The 16628-nt window shown below is 44.3% G+C and overlaps 1 protein-coding gene across 1 annotated transcript; it reads right to left on the bottom strand.

Annotated features, from left to right (window-relative positions):
• LOC121787704 (casein kinase II subunit alpha-2) lies at nucleotides 1-5478 on the bottom strand. The gene is made up of 10 exons (XM_042186522.1): nucleotides 5058-5478; nucleotides 4054-4183; nucleotides 3621-3815; nucleotides 2645-2802; nucleotides 1427-1517; nucleotides 1275-1340; nucleotides 1018-1100; nucleotides 835-898; nucleotides 639-707; nucleotides 1-325 (listed from the first exon to the last, which is right to left on the bottom strand). The coding sequence occupies exons 1-10, from the start codon at nucleotides 5141-5143 to the stop codon at nucleotides 266-268; spliced, it is 1002 nt and encodes a 333-aa protein (XP_042042456.1). The 5' UTR covers nucleotides 5144-5478; the 3' UTR covers nucleotides 1-265.
• Between the last annotated feature and the right edge of the window lie 11150 nt (nucleotides 5479-16628).

Below are 16628 nucleotides of genomic sequence, written 5' to 3' on the forward strand. Positions count from 1 at the left end.
TAAAGCAAAACAATCAAAGGGAATCATCCACTCACAATTAATGGATACATAAAGTAATATTGCAAAAATATGCTCATAATACACAGTAACTGGAAAACTCCGACAAATAAGAGGGTTATGTTGTGATAGCTAGTTAGTTATAAAACAATTCTTGTAACTGACAAATGATCAAAATATAAGATCACAAGGGTATCAACGGCTGCATTTGTTACATTGCCTTACATTGCCACAAAGATATGCTGCGTTTTGCGGCAACGAGGTTGAGCTATTGAGTTCGGCTCCTGCTATTCTCTGCAGCCCTTACTTGCGAGAAATACGGATGAGCCTAGAATAAGATTAGTCGAGCACAGGATTAGAGTTCGGTAAAGAACATACCAATGCAAAGACATAAGATAGGTTAACAAGCACTGTGACGGAGCCGGACATTTCACGATGGGGCCAAAAAGACATTTAATAGCTTCATCAACAAAGTTTATCTTGAAATCAAAACATAAGTTAAACTCACATTTTCAGTCTTTTTAACAAATGTCAATAAGTCAGATTTTTTCAAAAATTTAATTGCATGTAAATATACCAAGTATGCCCTAATTTTCGTTTTCTGCAACTAGTATAAGTTAGCAAAGCAGTGAAGAACATACCATAGCTTCTCTTGCTGTGAGCCTATCTTGATGATCATATCGCAGGAGTTTGTCGAGGAAATCGATGGCCTGTCAGAGTAACACAAAATTTCTAAATTTGGAAAAAGACGAAATTGATTTATGAATTTCACTTGTGTAAGTAATTTTGCTTATAATTTTAAAGGGTTGAAGAAGGGATGAAAGAACAAAGTATGACCTCTGGTGACACAAGATGCTGATTATCTGAATTAACAAACTTCGACCATGGTTTCCTGCTATGCCTGAGAAATGGAAAGCATCTAGTTAAGTCACAGCCAAAGACCAGCTTTCATCTAAAATATTTTACTATAGATAGGTTGAGTTAAAGGTTAAATTTGGATTCATTTAGCAAATAGCATACCTTCCAACAAGAGCTTCTAATTGAGGATCAAGCTCCAACCGGTACTTGTGTAGATACGCATTTAACTCATCAGTCCCAAGGACCTGGAGGAGAAAATCTCAAATCAGATGAGTTGCATAGGAGATCCACAAACTTTAAGAGATTGTCAGCTGTGCCACTATATTACTTTGTGTCTCTATTAGTACAACCCATGAGTATTTAAATATATCGGAGTTGAATTACATACAATGTCTTAATGGGCAAGCCTACGTATTTACCTTAGCGATTTTCACAAGTTGATCCTGGTTATCATGTCCATAGAAAAAAGGTTCTTTCCGAAAAATCTGCATTACCAACATGAAAAAAGATAAGGACAATTAAGGAACAAACATCGATGGGACTGATAAAGTGACCCATTCAATTATCTAACCATCCCGGCAAACATGCAACCCAGGCTCCACATATCCAAGGAATAGTCATAGTCTTGCAAGTCAACGAGTAGTTCTGGACCCTTGAAGTATCTGAATCAATAGAAGAGATTTCACATAATCATATCAACCAGCTAACAGTTTCTGAGTTTCATCCCAGAAACATATACAACCTCAGAAATCTACTATTAACAAGCAAAATTGAAATGAAGAACGTAATCCTTCCGATAATCCATAGTCTGATATTACAAACTCTGAAATCTAATATTCTCAAGAAAATTGAAATCAAGAGCGTAATCCTTCCCATAATCCACACACTGATATACTAACTAAGTAGCAGGCAGCAATACCTAATTGGAGATTGGATCCACCAAAATCGAATAAAAATAAATGGGAAATGCTTAGACCAAAACTGAACACATGCCCGCACGGCTCTATGCTAACAACATACAAAAATCAATTTAGGCCAATAGAAAATACAGAGATTAAGTCATTTATATTGGTTTCCATAGAAAATTTAAAAATCAAAGATAGGGCCAGCTAGGCAGGTAGGGTATCTGATCGAAATAAGTATTCGTGACTCCAAAATTATTATAGATTTGATACGACTGAAAGTGAATAAAAATGAAAATAAGCATGTGATGGCATCCAACATATACAAATACGCATAAGTTTGTATATGCACTAAATATATAAAGTAACTGTACTTAACCTATAAAGTATATGCACTTTCGTGATCCTGGGTTCAAAGTTCGAATCATACGGGACACAATTACAAGACCATGAAAGTGCAGTTACCTTATATGTTAAATGTCTCTATTACTCTATACTCTATAGGTTAGCTGCAAGATTCATAATTTTACAAAAAAACAAGTTTTTAATATAACCCTAACTATAAATGAGCTAAATAGTTCTACTTATATTCTCCCATTCCTATGTTTTTTCTCACCAACACAAGTCCAACCGGAACAACCTTTAGGGAAGAAAATTCAGGAAGGATATTGTATCCATATGTATCCTAATGGCATGAGTATGTTTCTGGAAATGTAATGTCAGAGCATCAGAGGCAAAAATATCATACTACTAAAGATAATCAAAAGGAATGATGAAAATAGTAACTCAACAAATCTAGTCAAGAAACAAGAAGAAGAAGAAGAAGAAGATATATAAAGGAAAAAAATTCACCAGCAATTGCCCTTAAGCAAATAGCCACAATGTACCTTGAAGCAACACGAACATTATACTCTTTGCCAGGGTGGTAAAATTCTGCAAGACCCCAGTCAATCAAGCGAAGCTTTCGCAATTCATGGTCTATCATCACATTATGAGGCTTAACATCTCTGTGCATTATTCCCTGGGAGTGACAGTAATCCAGTGCCTACACAGTAATCAATGACAATAGTTTTGAAATATTATCAAACAGTACAAGTGATATAGATCATTATTTAGTTATAGTTATCTTTTATTTCTGTAATTTATTATTTAGGGCTAAGTTATTGAGGGCTGTAATAAAATGACGGATTGGGATTTTGTGTGGGCTCCAAGATATATTTCGTTGGGCCACAAGTTTCTTTAGGTCTTTAAATACTCCCTTCATCCTCAAAAGTAGGCCAAATAGGTCGCGACACAAGTTTAAATTAAATGATTGGTGTATTGTGATTTGTGAGTGAAGAAAAAATCTCACATCAAGGGCAGTGTTAGGACTAAGTAATGATTAATATATCACTTTCCTTTTTGGTTCCTCCCCCCACTCACATATGATGGTCCCTTTCTCCACTAAACACACTTTTACCATACATTTATTAAAACCCATGCCGAACCCAAAGTGATAACTTATAGTGAACGGATGGAGTAAATGCATTGTAAATGGAGAAAGTGGCGGTCATGTGGTGGAAATGGTATATAAACTGATATACTACAAGATAAATCCCTAGCATAAAAATTATGATAAATTTGAAAAAGTTCAGTCAACCAAAAGCCACCTGGCGCATGTACAAGCACCCTCCATATATGATAAATAAAGCCAACCGATGATAGGGTTTCTATGGTATAGTCTTTCTTAGCATCAGAAGTTTATGATAAGCATATTTTCATGAAAATATGTAGCCACTAACTGAAAGGACAAAAGTATGATATACTATAAGATTTCGTAGGAAATTGAATTTGCATGAATATGACACTGAAGCATATCCTCACCTTGAGAAGCTCGTATATGTAGTAGCGTATGTCATAATCGGTTAATGTGGGGTACAGAACTTTGAAATCTGTGCTATTAACGAATTCGAATATCAAGCTTGGAGTTTTAGAGTGCTGATCTCTAACAATGTCAAGGAGTTTGACAACATTGGGTCCCCCACATAGGTTCTGCAGAATTTTGATCTCTCTTTTAATCTGCACAGAAGTTTAAAATAAAACATTAGAGACACAACACTGAATCACGAGACATAAATATGTAATTGGTCCAATTACATGAAATTTTTTATACTTCTCATCCAAGAAGAACACTTCGATAGATAACCCAGAACATCAGAAATGACAATGAAGAACAAAAAAATGAAATGAGAGTGCTTCAACTCATTGAGAATATGTGAAAATTCACCTGACCCCTATTAAGAGGATAAAAACAAACCTTTTTCTTCTTAACAGGCTTCAGAATCTTGATTATGCACCTTTCATTGCTATTTACATTTATGCCTTCAAAAACTTCACTGTATTTTCCCCTACCAACTTTACGAACAACCTCGTAATCATCCTGGTCTCTGGAAGCATATAGGAAACGAGTTTAAACATATAAATAAGTGCTCAAGGTCCCATTGTTCGACAAGAAATTTCTTTCAAAAATAAAAATATGAAACTTCTATAGAGAGCCACATTGGCCATTAATTCTTCAGGCGTAGATAAGAACAGGTTGTAGATTGTTTACACCCCCAAATGGATTAAACATTCATTCTTCCTTTTCCATGTAATACACAAATAATCTATGTTGAATTATAACACCTTATCATGATTTTCTTTTTCAAGAATGATCTCATAACTAAGAAACAAGTGCAACTCAATTGATAAGATGCCTTAGAGTAATTTGGGCGAATCATTTGAGTGAGTTCGTGTAAATCTAAAAAAAGAATGCTCTCGAAAACTGATGACGAAGCCCAACTCAATTAATAAGCCAGCTTTCGAGTCATTTGGGTGAGTCTGTGTAAATCTAGAAAAATATTGATCTTCAAATTCTTTTCAAGGTCTCATGTATTGATTAAATTACCTTCACAGCTGAGTTATACTATTATGGTTACTGGTTATCTAATACTCGGGAGATTTTAAGAACACGAGCACTTACTCGATAAGTTCCCGGAAGCCACAGTCTTCTTTCGTGTTCAACTTAGAATATATATTAGGCAAATAATTCACCACGGAGCAAACACAAATATATTCAAATTGAATGAAATAAAAGAAATTGAAGAAAAACGTGATTTAAAATGCATTTACCACACATTAATTTGCTCAAAATCTTCCCATTAACAACTCTAGCTCAAAATCCTTACAGTTGAACATTTATCACAAATCATCCCCATTGACACAAAATTACGGCGGTATAACTAATAAATTAGGCGCAAATTGATGTAATTAACTACTTACCCCCACTGGACAGTGAGATTCTCGTAATCCCAGTATTCTCTGGGACGCAGCACGTTAACGTCCGCGTATACCCGCGCTTTCGACATCAAAGTGGCGCAGATCTCCGACGAGACGGCGTCGTAGGGCTTACTTATAGCAGCAAAGGAAGAAGCCGAAGCGGACGGTTGATTATGGAGCTGCGCGACGAGGGCGCAAAATAGCGAGATTTGGAGCAACAGTGCGGAGAGGTGCGCCAGCGGCGTCGATCAATTGCGATTGCTCCTTTTTTTTCTGAGTAACGATCGGGAACGGTGATTAGCAACTGATAATTCAGTGTCGATTAGAGCAGATAAATTGCATGAAATCTCAGAAATTCGTTTCGATCTGAGGGGAATAAAGGAATTGCAGTATGAGTGTTAGATACAAGGAAATTATCGTTTGATTCGAATGGTACAATTTATCCTAATTTACACAATATTAAAAGAGCTTTATTTGTCAATTAGTTGACTTTTTTCAACTTGAACAATTATTTTTTTTTGTAATGAGCTAAAATCATGATGGCGATTTTTTATTTTCTAAAATTTAAAATATTTTATTATACTATATCACAATCACAAATTGTAAGGTGTTGTTTATGTTTTTTTTTACTATGAGTTGTCTTGGCAAACCGTTGTTCTTACGTATCAATTTAATTTACGTGGATCCTATGTTGTCCATTAGAGTATCCACTATAGGGGCGGCGCGCCGGCCGCCCCATTCTCGCCGCCGCCCCGCCGATTTATAGTGGCAAGGACGTCCGACCCGAGGCGGACGGCATTTCCTAGGCGGAAGTGCATCCGCCGAGAGTTGTGCGAGGACGCGCCGGTGCCCGATCGCCGGGCCTATAAGCGCGCCGGCCGCCCCGGTCAATTTTTTTTTTCAAAAATTCTATTATAAATACCACTCCTCCACCACCCATTTTACACCCTTTTCACACACTCTCCATTCATTCAATCTCTACACTTTCACTCTCTAAAAATGCACGGTGGAGACGACGAATCACCCGGCACTGACGAATCGGGATATGGCGGCTATCCTTCCCAGCCGTCGGGATATGGCGGCAATCCGTCCCAGCCGTGGAGTTGGAGTCAAACTCCCCCTCTGTGGGGCTCGAGCCGTGGAGGTCTTCTCCCACGACCCAACCTTTTCAAAGGAATTTGAGTCGCTCGGCGTTTGGAGATTACAGACCCAACCTAGACGCGCTTAACCATCCGCGTCCGGAGACCCCTTTTCAATCCAACCAATCTCCTTTCACCGATGTAGATAGAGACGATGTTGGGTCTGCTCAGTCCGGGCGTACGGGATACACCGGCAGCGCGTGTGGATATGCCCGTTCCGACGAGAGTGGGTGGAAGCAGTGGCGGCGGTGGCGGTGGCAGCGGCGCGAGCAGCACCGGCGGTGGCGGCGAGGGCAGCGAGGCAGCGGCACCAGAAGCTGCCGGTAAACGGACCACGCTCTACACCAAAGCGGAGTCCATTGCTGTGGCGCGGGCGAGGGGATGTCGTCACATCGGACCCCATTGTAATATCCGAGAATTTTGGAATTTTATCCTCTTATTTAAGGATGAAATTTTAGTGTGAATCCTTGTTTATTATTTTGGGTTGGAAAATCTTATTTGATGTTTTTATTTTTTTATTTTTTGTTGTGGATATGTTTTTATTTACTTAAGCAACATGTAATTAAATAATTAATTAAGCCATGTTTTTTAAAAATCCTAATTAAAATTAAACCCCTCTCTCTCCCTCCCCATTTTCGAAACCCCTCCCCCTCTCCCCACAAATCTCTCAACCTCCCCCACTCCCTCATAACCGATACCCCCCCTCTTTTCCATACTTTTTCTCTTCTCGCTCTCTCTCTCAAGCGCTCATCTCTCTCGAAGTGTGCTCTCACCGGTAAGCTCTCTCGCCCTCCTCCCTCTCGGTTTACCTTTCCCCATTCATTCCCCCTCATCATCATCTTGAATTCTTCAAGGTGTTACGCTCGCTCGTTGTGAATCGGAGTCGGAGGAAGAAGTAAACCGCTCGAATTACGTTTGAACTATCCGGGAAAGGTAACCCAAACCCTAACCCTTGTTAAATTCGAAAAACATGCATGTAGGACGTTTTTGGGAAGGTTTAGATGCTGAATAGGTTTTGTGATTATGTGTTGTTGTCAAGCATGTTTTGATAGTAACTGACAGTGGGTTCCGACCCCGTTTTGACTGAGCAAACGATCTCCTTTTGGTACGAAATTTTTAACCGTATAAACTTGGATGTGTCTTCGGTGTGGTGTGTAAATTTCAGCTTCATTGGATGTCGTATGATTTTATTATGATTTTTGCAAGTAGACTGCGCAGATTCGCGAGTTGTATGTTTTTGGGAGATGTTTTCATGTGCTTTGGGTGTGTTTCGGAGTGTTGTGTTTTGTGAAGTATGTGGGTGTGTTTGGCCAAGAGATGGCTCGGGAAAATCAGTGTTTGGTTCGAGAGTTTTCGTGTGTGTTGGCCGAGAGTTTTAGGGTTCAGCCTAGGGCAGTTTTGTGGAGAGTCTGGAAGGGATGATCCCAGGTGTTTGGGTGTTTTGGGATGTAGAATGCGTGGTGTGTTTGTCGTATAGGGTTTGAGAATCGGGGGTCAGAGGAAAAGGGGTGTAAACTAGGTGCCGAGCAGGCGGCCGAGATGGTCGGCCGAGGTGCCGAGCCGGACGGCCGAGATGGTCGGCCGAGGTGCCGAACAGGCGGCCGAGACGGTCGGCCGAGGTGCCGAGCCGGACGGCCGAGATGGTCGGCCGAGGTGCCGAGCAGGCGGACGAGATGGTCGGCCGAGGTGCCGAGCAGGCGGCCGAGGTGGTCGGCCGAGGTGCCGAGCCGGGCGGCCGAGACGGTCGGCCGAGGTGCCGAACAGGCGGCCGAGACGGTCGGCCGAGGTGCCGAGCCGGACGGCCGAGATGGTCGGCCGAGGTGCCGAGCCAGACGGCCGAGACGGTCGGCCGAGGTGCCGAGCAGGCGGCCGAGATGGTCGGCCGAGGTGCCGAGACACAGGCGGCCGAGACAGCCGGCCGAGGTACCGAGCCAGGCCGAGACGCCGAGCCTTTTTCCCGAACCTGTTCCGAGCCAGGTGGGCCGTTTGTGCAGTGTGGGTGTGCCAGGAGTTTGAGTGCTTGTGTGCGTGACGTGTGCGCGTTTTGGGTACGTCGTTTGCGTATCGGGTGCGTGCGGGGTGTGTTTCGAACGTGTGACTTTGTGTGTTTGACTTATAAGATGTTGTTAAGTGTGTGTACGTGTAACGTGCTAGATGTTGAAGTCGTCCACGTAGGAATCATGCATTGTCGTTAAACATCGTCTACCCTGACTCTAATCATGATTTATTTATCTTTCAAAAGGGTGATCTTTTACGAGGAAAGTGTGGTTGAAGGGAACTATTTTAAAAGCTAAGCAATCGAGGTGGGCTTTTCTACCCTACTTTTATGTGGGTTATCTTTAAATACGGACTTTGTTCCGGAAATGTTTATGGAGGTGAACTGTTTGTCTTGCCAATTGTTTTGATTTGAAACCTATCTGAAGTGGTTTACCACATATGTTTAATCGAATTCGGGTCTGTTGGGCTGCGAACCCTCAGGCTAGTGTACACGAGACTGGGAGCCATCTGAGAGCAAGTTGGCCGGTCTAGTTGACCTGGGGTGTGGCCACGCCCCTTGTCACCGTTGGAACAGATAGTGTATGATTGTGGGAATAAGGGTGGCAATATCTGAAAATGACTGCGCAGTCGAATTTATGAAATATATTTTGTGTACTTGGGTTATTTTCTTACACTTAAAACCCCAAGGTTACACTGATGTGGCATGACAAACTATGATTTTGGCGTGTGTCCACTGAGTGCAATAAGTACTCAGCCCTGCATGTTGTTTTCTTAATGTGCAGGTTGAGCGGCGATGGGGATGACGGATGTTGAGCAGTGAAAGTCAAATGAGTGTTTTACTTGGTCTTTTGGATGGTGTCGTGTCGTCATACCCGGCATCATCTGTCTTTTGGTCTTTTCCGCTGCTTTGTAATCCGATACATTGTTTTTATTTAACTCTGTTTACATTAACTTTAGTAATGTCTTCTTAGTACAATGTTTGAAGTGAACTTCTTTTTAATAAATGTTTTTGGGTCAAATATTCCTGTTCTCCCCTTTCTTCCCCGCTTCTTTATTCCTCCCCTAGTCGCGGTCCACCGTACTTCCTATCCTTAGGAAATGCGGGCGTGACAGAGTGGTATCAGAGCCTAGGTTTTCTTTCTGCTCTGGACCCAAAAGTCTTTTTCTGTTTTGACTAAGTTTTCAAAAGTGTCATTGGCTCAACATCCGACGCATCGCACTCAACCTGAAATGAGGTAATGAAAATTTTGAATTTTTGGAAAGTATATGGAGGTGGAGGAAATTGTGATTTTGGGTTCGAAAATGTTTTTGTGTAAAGTTTAAGTAAATGTTGAGACATGTGGAAGGGTACAAAGTGATGTGGAAAGTTGGAAATTATTTGAATTATGAACTGTTATTGAGTGTCGAATGTACTTGAAAGCATGTGGTTGATGTGTGATGATATGGTGACGTGAATGTTGATGTGAGCTTTTATGTGAGTATGTGTTGGCCTTTTGAATGTTTGAACTTAGACGTGATAGGATTTCACTAGTGCTTCTTGGACCTATAGTAGATAAGAACGTTTGGCCTTTGAACACCAGCGGGTTGGGAGTTAGAACATCGATACGTCTGCATACACATATCTCTCTCTCTTCTTCGGTTATGCACTCTGTTTTTATACGCGAGGCGGTTGTTTCTGTTTTTCTATAGATGGCGCGTATGTTCCGAACCCCGCGACGGAGTGATCGCGATAAACTTAGGGCACAGAGGGTGCTCAGAGATTATAGAGTGTACCGGAAGAAGGATCACGTACCGTTGATCGAGTTCGTGGCACACTTCGATACCCTCTGGAGGGCAGCTCAGGAGTTCGGAGTGACAGAGCATGACGGCATTGAGAAGCTAATAGAATTGCTCCCCGACAGCTGGAAAGAGTGGGCCGAAAGAACGGCGAGGAGGTACACGTGGCATGAGCCCGTTACCGATGACATGGTGGGTGACATGGCTGGCTTTCGGAAGGCCGTGTATTGTGCACTGGTAGATTCTCGAGAGGAACAGCCCCCACAGGATGTGCAAGAGAGGATCGTGTACCAGGACAAGTATGTGAGCATGTACGAGGATGAGCAAGGGTTTGAAGGCGACTACGAGGAAGAACCCGAGGAGGCTCCGCAAGGGAATCCCGAGGTGGCTCTGCAAGAGAACCCCGAGGAGGACGATGACGAAGACCCAGAGGAAGGGCCTATGGATGAGGATGATAGAGTCGTAGTCGAGAATTAGAATAGTTCGTTGTCTTTTCAGTTTTTGTTTTCAGTACGATCTGCTCTTGAGAACAACGTTTGACCTCCTTTCTTTTAATGAGAATTTGGATTTTGATATATATATCCTATGTGTTGCATCTTATACTACATGAAGATTTTATAAGAAAATTTTGAGAAAGTGGTAATTTTGGATGAGAATTGTAGTAACACTTTTTGGATATTGAATCAGAATGCCGCCAAGACGTGCACGCCAACCACGACAAGGACCCAACGTGGAGGCACCACCTCCACCACCACCGCCACCACCACCTCCACCCCCGCCTCAACAAGAAAGATTCATAGTTACGTTCTCCAGGCAGAATCCTCCTAAATTCGATGGACAAGGAGATCCATCAAAAGCGGAAGAGTGGATACGCGGCCTCGAGCGTATCTTCAGGGTCATGGAGTGCACAGATAGGGAGCGCATTGCTGGCGCTACCTTTCAATTATCAGGTGCTGCCGATTACTGGTGGGAGACTCGGCAGAGAACTATGGATCCTGCACGCCCGGAAGCGCTAACATGGGAGGAGTTTAAAGTAGAGATCGATAACAAGTATGTTCCAAAGACGTACAGACGGGCCAAGGTGGTAGAGTTCCACACACTAAGCCAAGGCCGAATGACTGTAACCGAGTATGACCGAGCCCTCGCGCAGATGGCACGATATGCGCCCGAGTTGATGGACACCGATGAGAAATGGGCGGTGAAGTTCCGGGCCGGGCTCAGAGATGAGATAAAGGCCGCATTGGCCTGTCGAGGAGAACTCTCCTACTCGGAGATCTTGACTTGTGCACTGGACGTGGAAGATGCACTCCCTAAGCCAAGAGTTGTGGCAACAACAAACGCGACACCCCTACAAGCTCAGTCAGGCCACCAAGAGAAGAGGAGGTGGGATGGTGACCAGGCTCAGTATGGTGGTAAGAGGCCACAACACATGAGGAACCCACCCTACAATGGCGGGAGACAGAATACTTTCCAACCGAGGGCAAACTTTCCGCCGAGGAACCCTCAATGTGGAAGGTGCTTCAAGTACCACGCCGGGGAGTGTCGAGACCCTAGGTGCTTCAACTGTGGTGGAAGTGGCCATTACTTCCGAAGCTGCCCAAATAAGAACATGGGAACGGGAACGAGACAGAACCAGCTAGGTTTCCGTCCACAATCCCAGGCACTACCTGCACCTCCACCGCAACAACGCCGCCAAGGATTACCATCGCAAGCAAGGGCCTACGCCTTGAAGGGGAAGCAGCCGGCAAACGGGAAAGAAACCTTTGGGCAAGGAAACTTGGCAGGTATGGGCACACTTCTCAATATGCCTATAGTTGTCTTGTTTGATACGGGTGCGTCGCATTCCTTTATATCAACGTCTTGTGTGGATACTTTGGAATTACCTACTGTTAAGACCGAACCCACTATGAGTGTGACCTCACCGGTAGGCGGGACTATAGATATATCCCGATCTTGTGCATGTGTGAACTTTGGAATAGGTGAACTCAGTTTAGTGGCTCATAATTTGCAAATAATGACGATGGGTAGCGTAGACATAATCTTGGGTATGGATTGGTTAGCGGAGAACCACGTTACCCTTCATTGTAGAGAAAGGGAAATCTCGTTTGAAACCCCCGGAAAGGAGCCGACGAAGTTTCACGGAATCCCATTGAGCCGACGCAAGTCCATTGTCTCTGCGCTGCAAGCCACTACAATGATGAGGAAGGGATGTCCAGCGTACCTTGTCTATTTGAACGGGGAGGAGAAGAAAGACAGGAAGATAGAAGATGTGGCGATAGTAAGGGAATATCCCGATGTCTTCCCCGATGCATTGCCGGGACCCCCACCCGACAGGCAGGTAGAATTCACGATCGATCTGGAGCCCGGATCGGCACCAATATCCAAAGCACCTTATAGGATGGCGCCAAAAGAGTTGGAGGAGCTTAAGGTGCAACTACAAGAGCTACTGGAATTGAGATTCATTAGACCTAGCGTGTCGCCATGGGGAGCACCAGTGTTGTTTGTAAAGAAAAAGGATGGAACGATGAGGATGTGCATCGACTATCGAGAGCTAAACAAACTGACGCTGAAGAACAAGTATCCGCTACCAAGGATAGACGACTTGTTTGACCAACTTCGAGGGGCAGGAGTCTTCTCTAAGATGGATTTGAGGTCTGGGTACCATCAGCTGAGGGTTCGGCGAGAAGATGTACCCAAGACAGCTTTTCGAACAAGATATGGTCATTATGAGTTCGTCGTGATGCCTTTTGGACTGACAAACGCCCCGGCAGTGTTCATGGACCTTATGAACCGCGTGTTCCATCCATTTCTGGATCGGTTTGTCCTAGTTTTCATCGATGATGTGCTTGTTTACTCAAAGAACGAGGAGGAGCACAAAGAGCACTTGAGAACCGTCCTAGCAACTCTAAGGGACGAGAAACTATATGCCAAGTTCAGTAAATGCGAGTTTTGGCTCAAGGAAGTGAATTTTCTGGGACATGTAGTAACCTCAGATGGAATTCGTGTGGACCCGGCCAAGGTGGAAGCGGTGCAGGAGTGGAAGTCACCTTCTACACAAAACGAAATCCGAAGCTTTTTAGGACTGGCGGGCTATTATCGAAGATTCATCGAGGGATTCTCGAAGATAGCAAGGCCAATGACGCAACAACTGAAAAAGGGAGTCAAGATGATTTGGACACCAGAATGTGAGGCGAGCTTTCAGTTGTTGAAGGAGAAATTGACCACCGCACCAATCCTAGCCGTGCCAGAGCCAGAGACTGACTATGCGGTGTATACGGATGCGTCGAAGGTGGGACTTGGATGTGTGCTTATGCAGAAGGGGAAAGTGATTGCATATGCATCGAGACAATTGAAGCCCCATGAGCTGAATTATCCGACGCATGACTTGGAACTGGCAGCCGTGGTACATGCTTTGAAGATCTGGAGACATCATCTTTATGGAGTCCGTTGTGAGATATACACGGACCATAAGAGTCTAAAGTACTTCTTTGAGCAAAAGGAGTTGAACATGCGCCAACGTAGGTGGCTCGAGTTGGTAAAGGACTACGATTGTGGTATAAATTACTATCCGGGAAAAGCAAACGTAGTGGCCGATGCTCTTAGTAGGAAGTCTCAATCTCAGCTGGCCACCTTTCTTACTATCGAGGAGAGTTTAATCCAAGAGTTCAGTAAGATGCGGTTGGAAGTAGTGAGAATGCCCGAGACTGTGGAAGGAATAGTAGCCACGTTGGTGATGGAACCCGACTTAAGAGCCAGAATTGTGGAAGCTCAACGGCGAGATACGTTACTAGAAAAGATTCGCTCAGAAGTGAGGACGAGTGAACTCGGAAATTTTCGTGAGGCAGCGGATAATGGTCTCACATACAAGGGAAGGTTGTGTGTGCCTAAGGATGAAGGCCTGAGGATGGAAATCATGAGAGAAGCACATGAAACCCCATACGCTGCTCATCCAGGGAGCACCAAAATGTATCAAGACTTGAAAAGACAGTTTTGGTGGAACGGTATGAAAAAGCATGTTGCGGCATTTGTGGAGAGATGCCTGGCATGTCAACAAGTAAAGGCGCTACACCAACGGCCCTATGGGAAATTGCAACCCCTCGAGATTCCGGAATGGAAGTGGGAACATATTGCAATGGACTTTGTGGTAGGACTGCCAAAATCCCAGCGAGGGAACACGGTGATTTGGGTGATTATAGATCGCCTCACCAAATCTGCCCATTTTGTGCCGGTTCGTGCCACTTATGGATCCGATCAGTTGGCTAAGGTATATGTACGGGAAATTATACGTTTGCATGGAGTTCCAGCGACAATCACATCTGATCGTGATGCTAAATTCACTTCTAGATTTTGGACAAGCCTGCAGCGCGAGTTGGGGACTAAGTTGAATTTCAGTACAGCGTTCCACCCGCAAACCGACGGGCAGTCGGAGAGAACGATACAAGCCTTGGAGGACATGCTACGAGCCGTGGTGCTTGATCGAGGCTGGGGTTGGGAAGAAGTACTGCCATTGGTAGAGTTCGCGTACAATAATAGTTACCAGGCGACTATCAAGATGGCTCCATATGAGGCATTGTATGGAAAGAAGTGTAGGTCGCCACTTTATTGGGATGAAGTGGGTGAGAGAAGAATTCTCGGACCAGACTCTGTAGAAGAGATGATAGAGATTGTCCGACAAATCCGTGGGAGGATCAAGGAGGCACAGGATCGACAGAAATCTTATGCGGATGTTCGAAGGACCGATTTACAATTCGAGGTCGGAGAAAAGGTCTTTCTGAAAGTTTCCCCTTCTAAGGGAATAACTCGTTTTGGAGTGAAAGGAAAGCTTAGACCCCGATTCATCGGTCCATACGAGATTTTGGATAGAGTCGGCATGGTAGCATACAGATTGGCCCTACCACCAAGCTTCGGAAATGTGCACAACGTCTTCCATGTGTCACAATTGAGGAAGTACGTGTTTGACCCCACACACATCGTTCACCAAGAAGAGATGATGGTCCTAAATCCCGATCTAAGCTATGAGGAGAAGCCCGAGGCCATTTTGGACCGAAGAGTGCAAGAATTGAGGAATAAGTCAATTGCTTCGGTGAAAGTACGGTGGAGGAATCATGGAATCGAAGAAGCAACATGGGAATCAGAAGATAAGATGAGAGAGAAGTTTCCAGAACTGTTTGAGTAATCTAACAAATTTCGAGACGAAATTTTGTTAAGGTGGGAGGAATGTAATATCCGAGAATTTTGGAATTTTATCCTCTTATTTAAGGATGAAATTTTAGTGTGAATCCTTGTTTATTATTTTGGGTTGGAAAATCTTATTCGATGTTTTTATTTTTTTATTTTTTGTTGTGGATATGTTTTTATTTACTTAAGCAACATGTAATTAAATAATTAATTAAGCCATGTTTTTTAAAAATCCTAATTAAAATTAAACCTCTCTCTCTCCCTCCCCATTTTCGAAACCCCTCCCCCTCTCCCCACAAATCTCTCAACCTCCCCCACTCCCTCATAACCGATACCCCCCCTCTTTTCCATACTTTTTCTCTTCTCGCTCTCTCTCTCAAGCGCTCATCTCTCTCGAAGTGTGCTCTCACCGGTAAGCTCTCTCGCCCTCCTCCCTCTCGGTTTACCTTTCCCCATTCATTCCCCCTCATCATCATCTTGAATTCTTCAAGGTGTTACGCTCGCTCGTTGTGAATCGGAGTCGGAGGAAGAAGTAAACCGCTCGAATTACGTTTGAACTATCCGGGAAAGGTAACCCAAACCCTAACCCTTGTTAAATTCGAAAAACATGCATGTAGGACGTTTTTGGGAAGGTTTAGATGCTGAATAGGTTTTGTGATTATGTGTTGTTGTCAAGCATGTTTTGATAGTAACTGACAGTGGGTTCCGACCCCGTTTTGACTGAGCAAACGATCTCCTTTTGGTACGAAATTTTTAACCGTATAAACTTGGATGTGTCTTCGGTGTGGTGTGTAAATTTCAGCTTCATTGGATGTCGTATGATTTTATTATGATTTTTGCAAGTAGACTGCGCAGATTCGCGAGTTGTATGTTTTTGGGAGATGTTTTCATGTGCTTTGGGTGTGTTTCGGAGTGTTGTGTTTTGTGAAGTATGTGGGTGTGTTTGGCCAAGAGATGGCTCGGGAAAATCAGTGTTTGGTTCGAGAGTTTTCGTGTGTGTTGGCCGAGAGTTTTAGGGTTCAGCCTAGGGCAGTTTTGTGGAGAGTCTGGAAGGGATGATCCCAGGTGTTTGGGTGTTTTGGGATGTAGAATGCGTGGTGTGTTTGTCGTATAGGGTTTGAGAATCGGGGGTCAGAGGAAAAGGGGTGTAAACTAGGTGCCGAGCAGGCGGCCGAGATGGTCGGCCGAGGTGCCGAGCCGGACGGCCGAGATGGTCGGCCGAGGTGCCGAACAGGCGGCCGAGACGGTCGGCCGAGGTGCCGAGCCGGACGGCCGAGATGGTCGGCCGAGGTGCCGAGCAGACGGCCGAGATGGTCGGCCGAGGTGCCGAGCAGGCGGCCGATGTGGTCGGCCGAGGTGCCGAGCCGGACGGCCGAGATGGTCGGCCGAGGTGCCGAACAGGCGGCCGAGACGGTCGGCCGAGGTGCCGAGCCGGACGGCCGAGATGGTCGGCCGAGGTGCCGAGCCGGACGGCCGAGACGGT

This window comes from Salvia splendens, chromosome 22, assembly GCF_004379255.2.
Source record: "Salvia splendens isolate huo1 chromosome 22, SspV2, whole genome shotgun sequence".
NCBI classification, from domain to species: domain Eukaryota; kingdom Viridiplantae; phylum Streptophyta; class Magnoliopsida; order Lamiales; family Lamiaceae; genus Salvia; species Salvia splendens.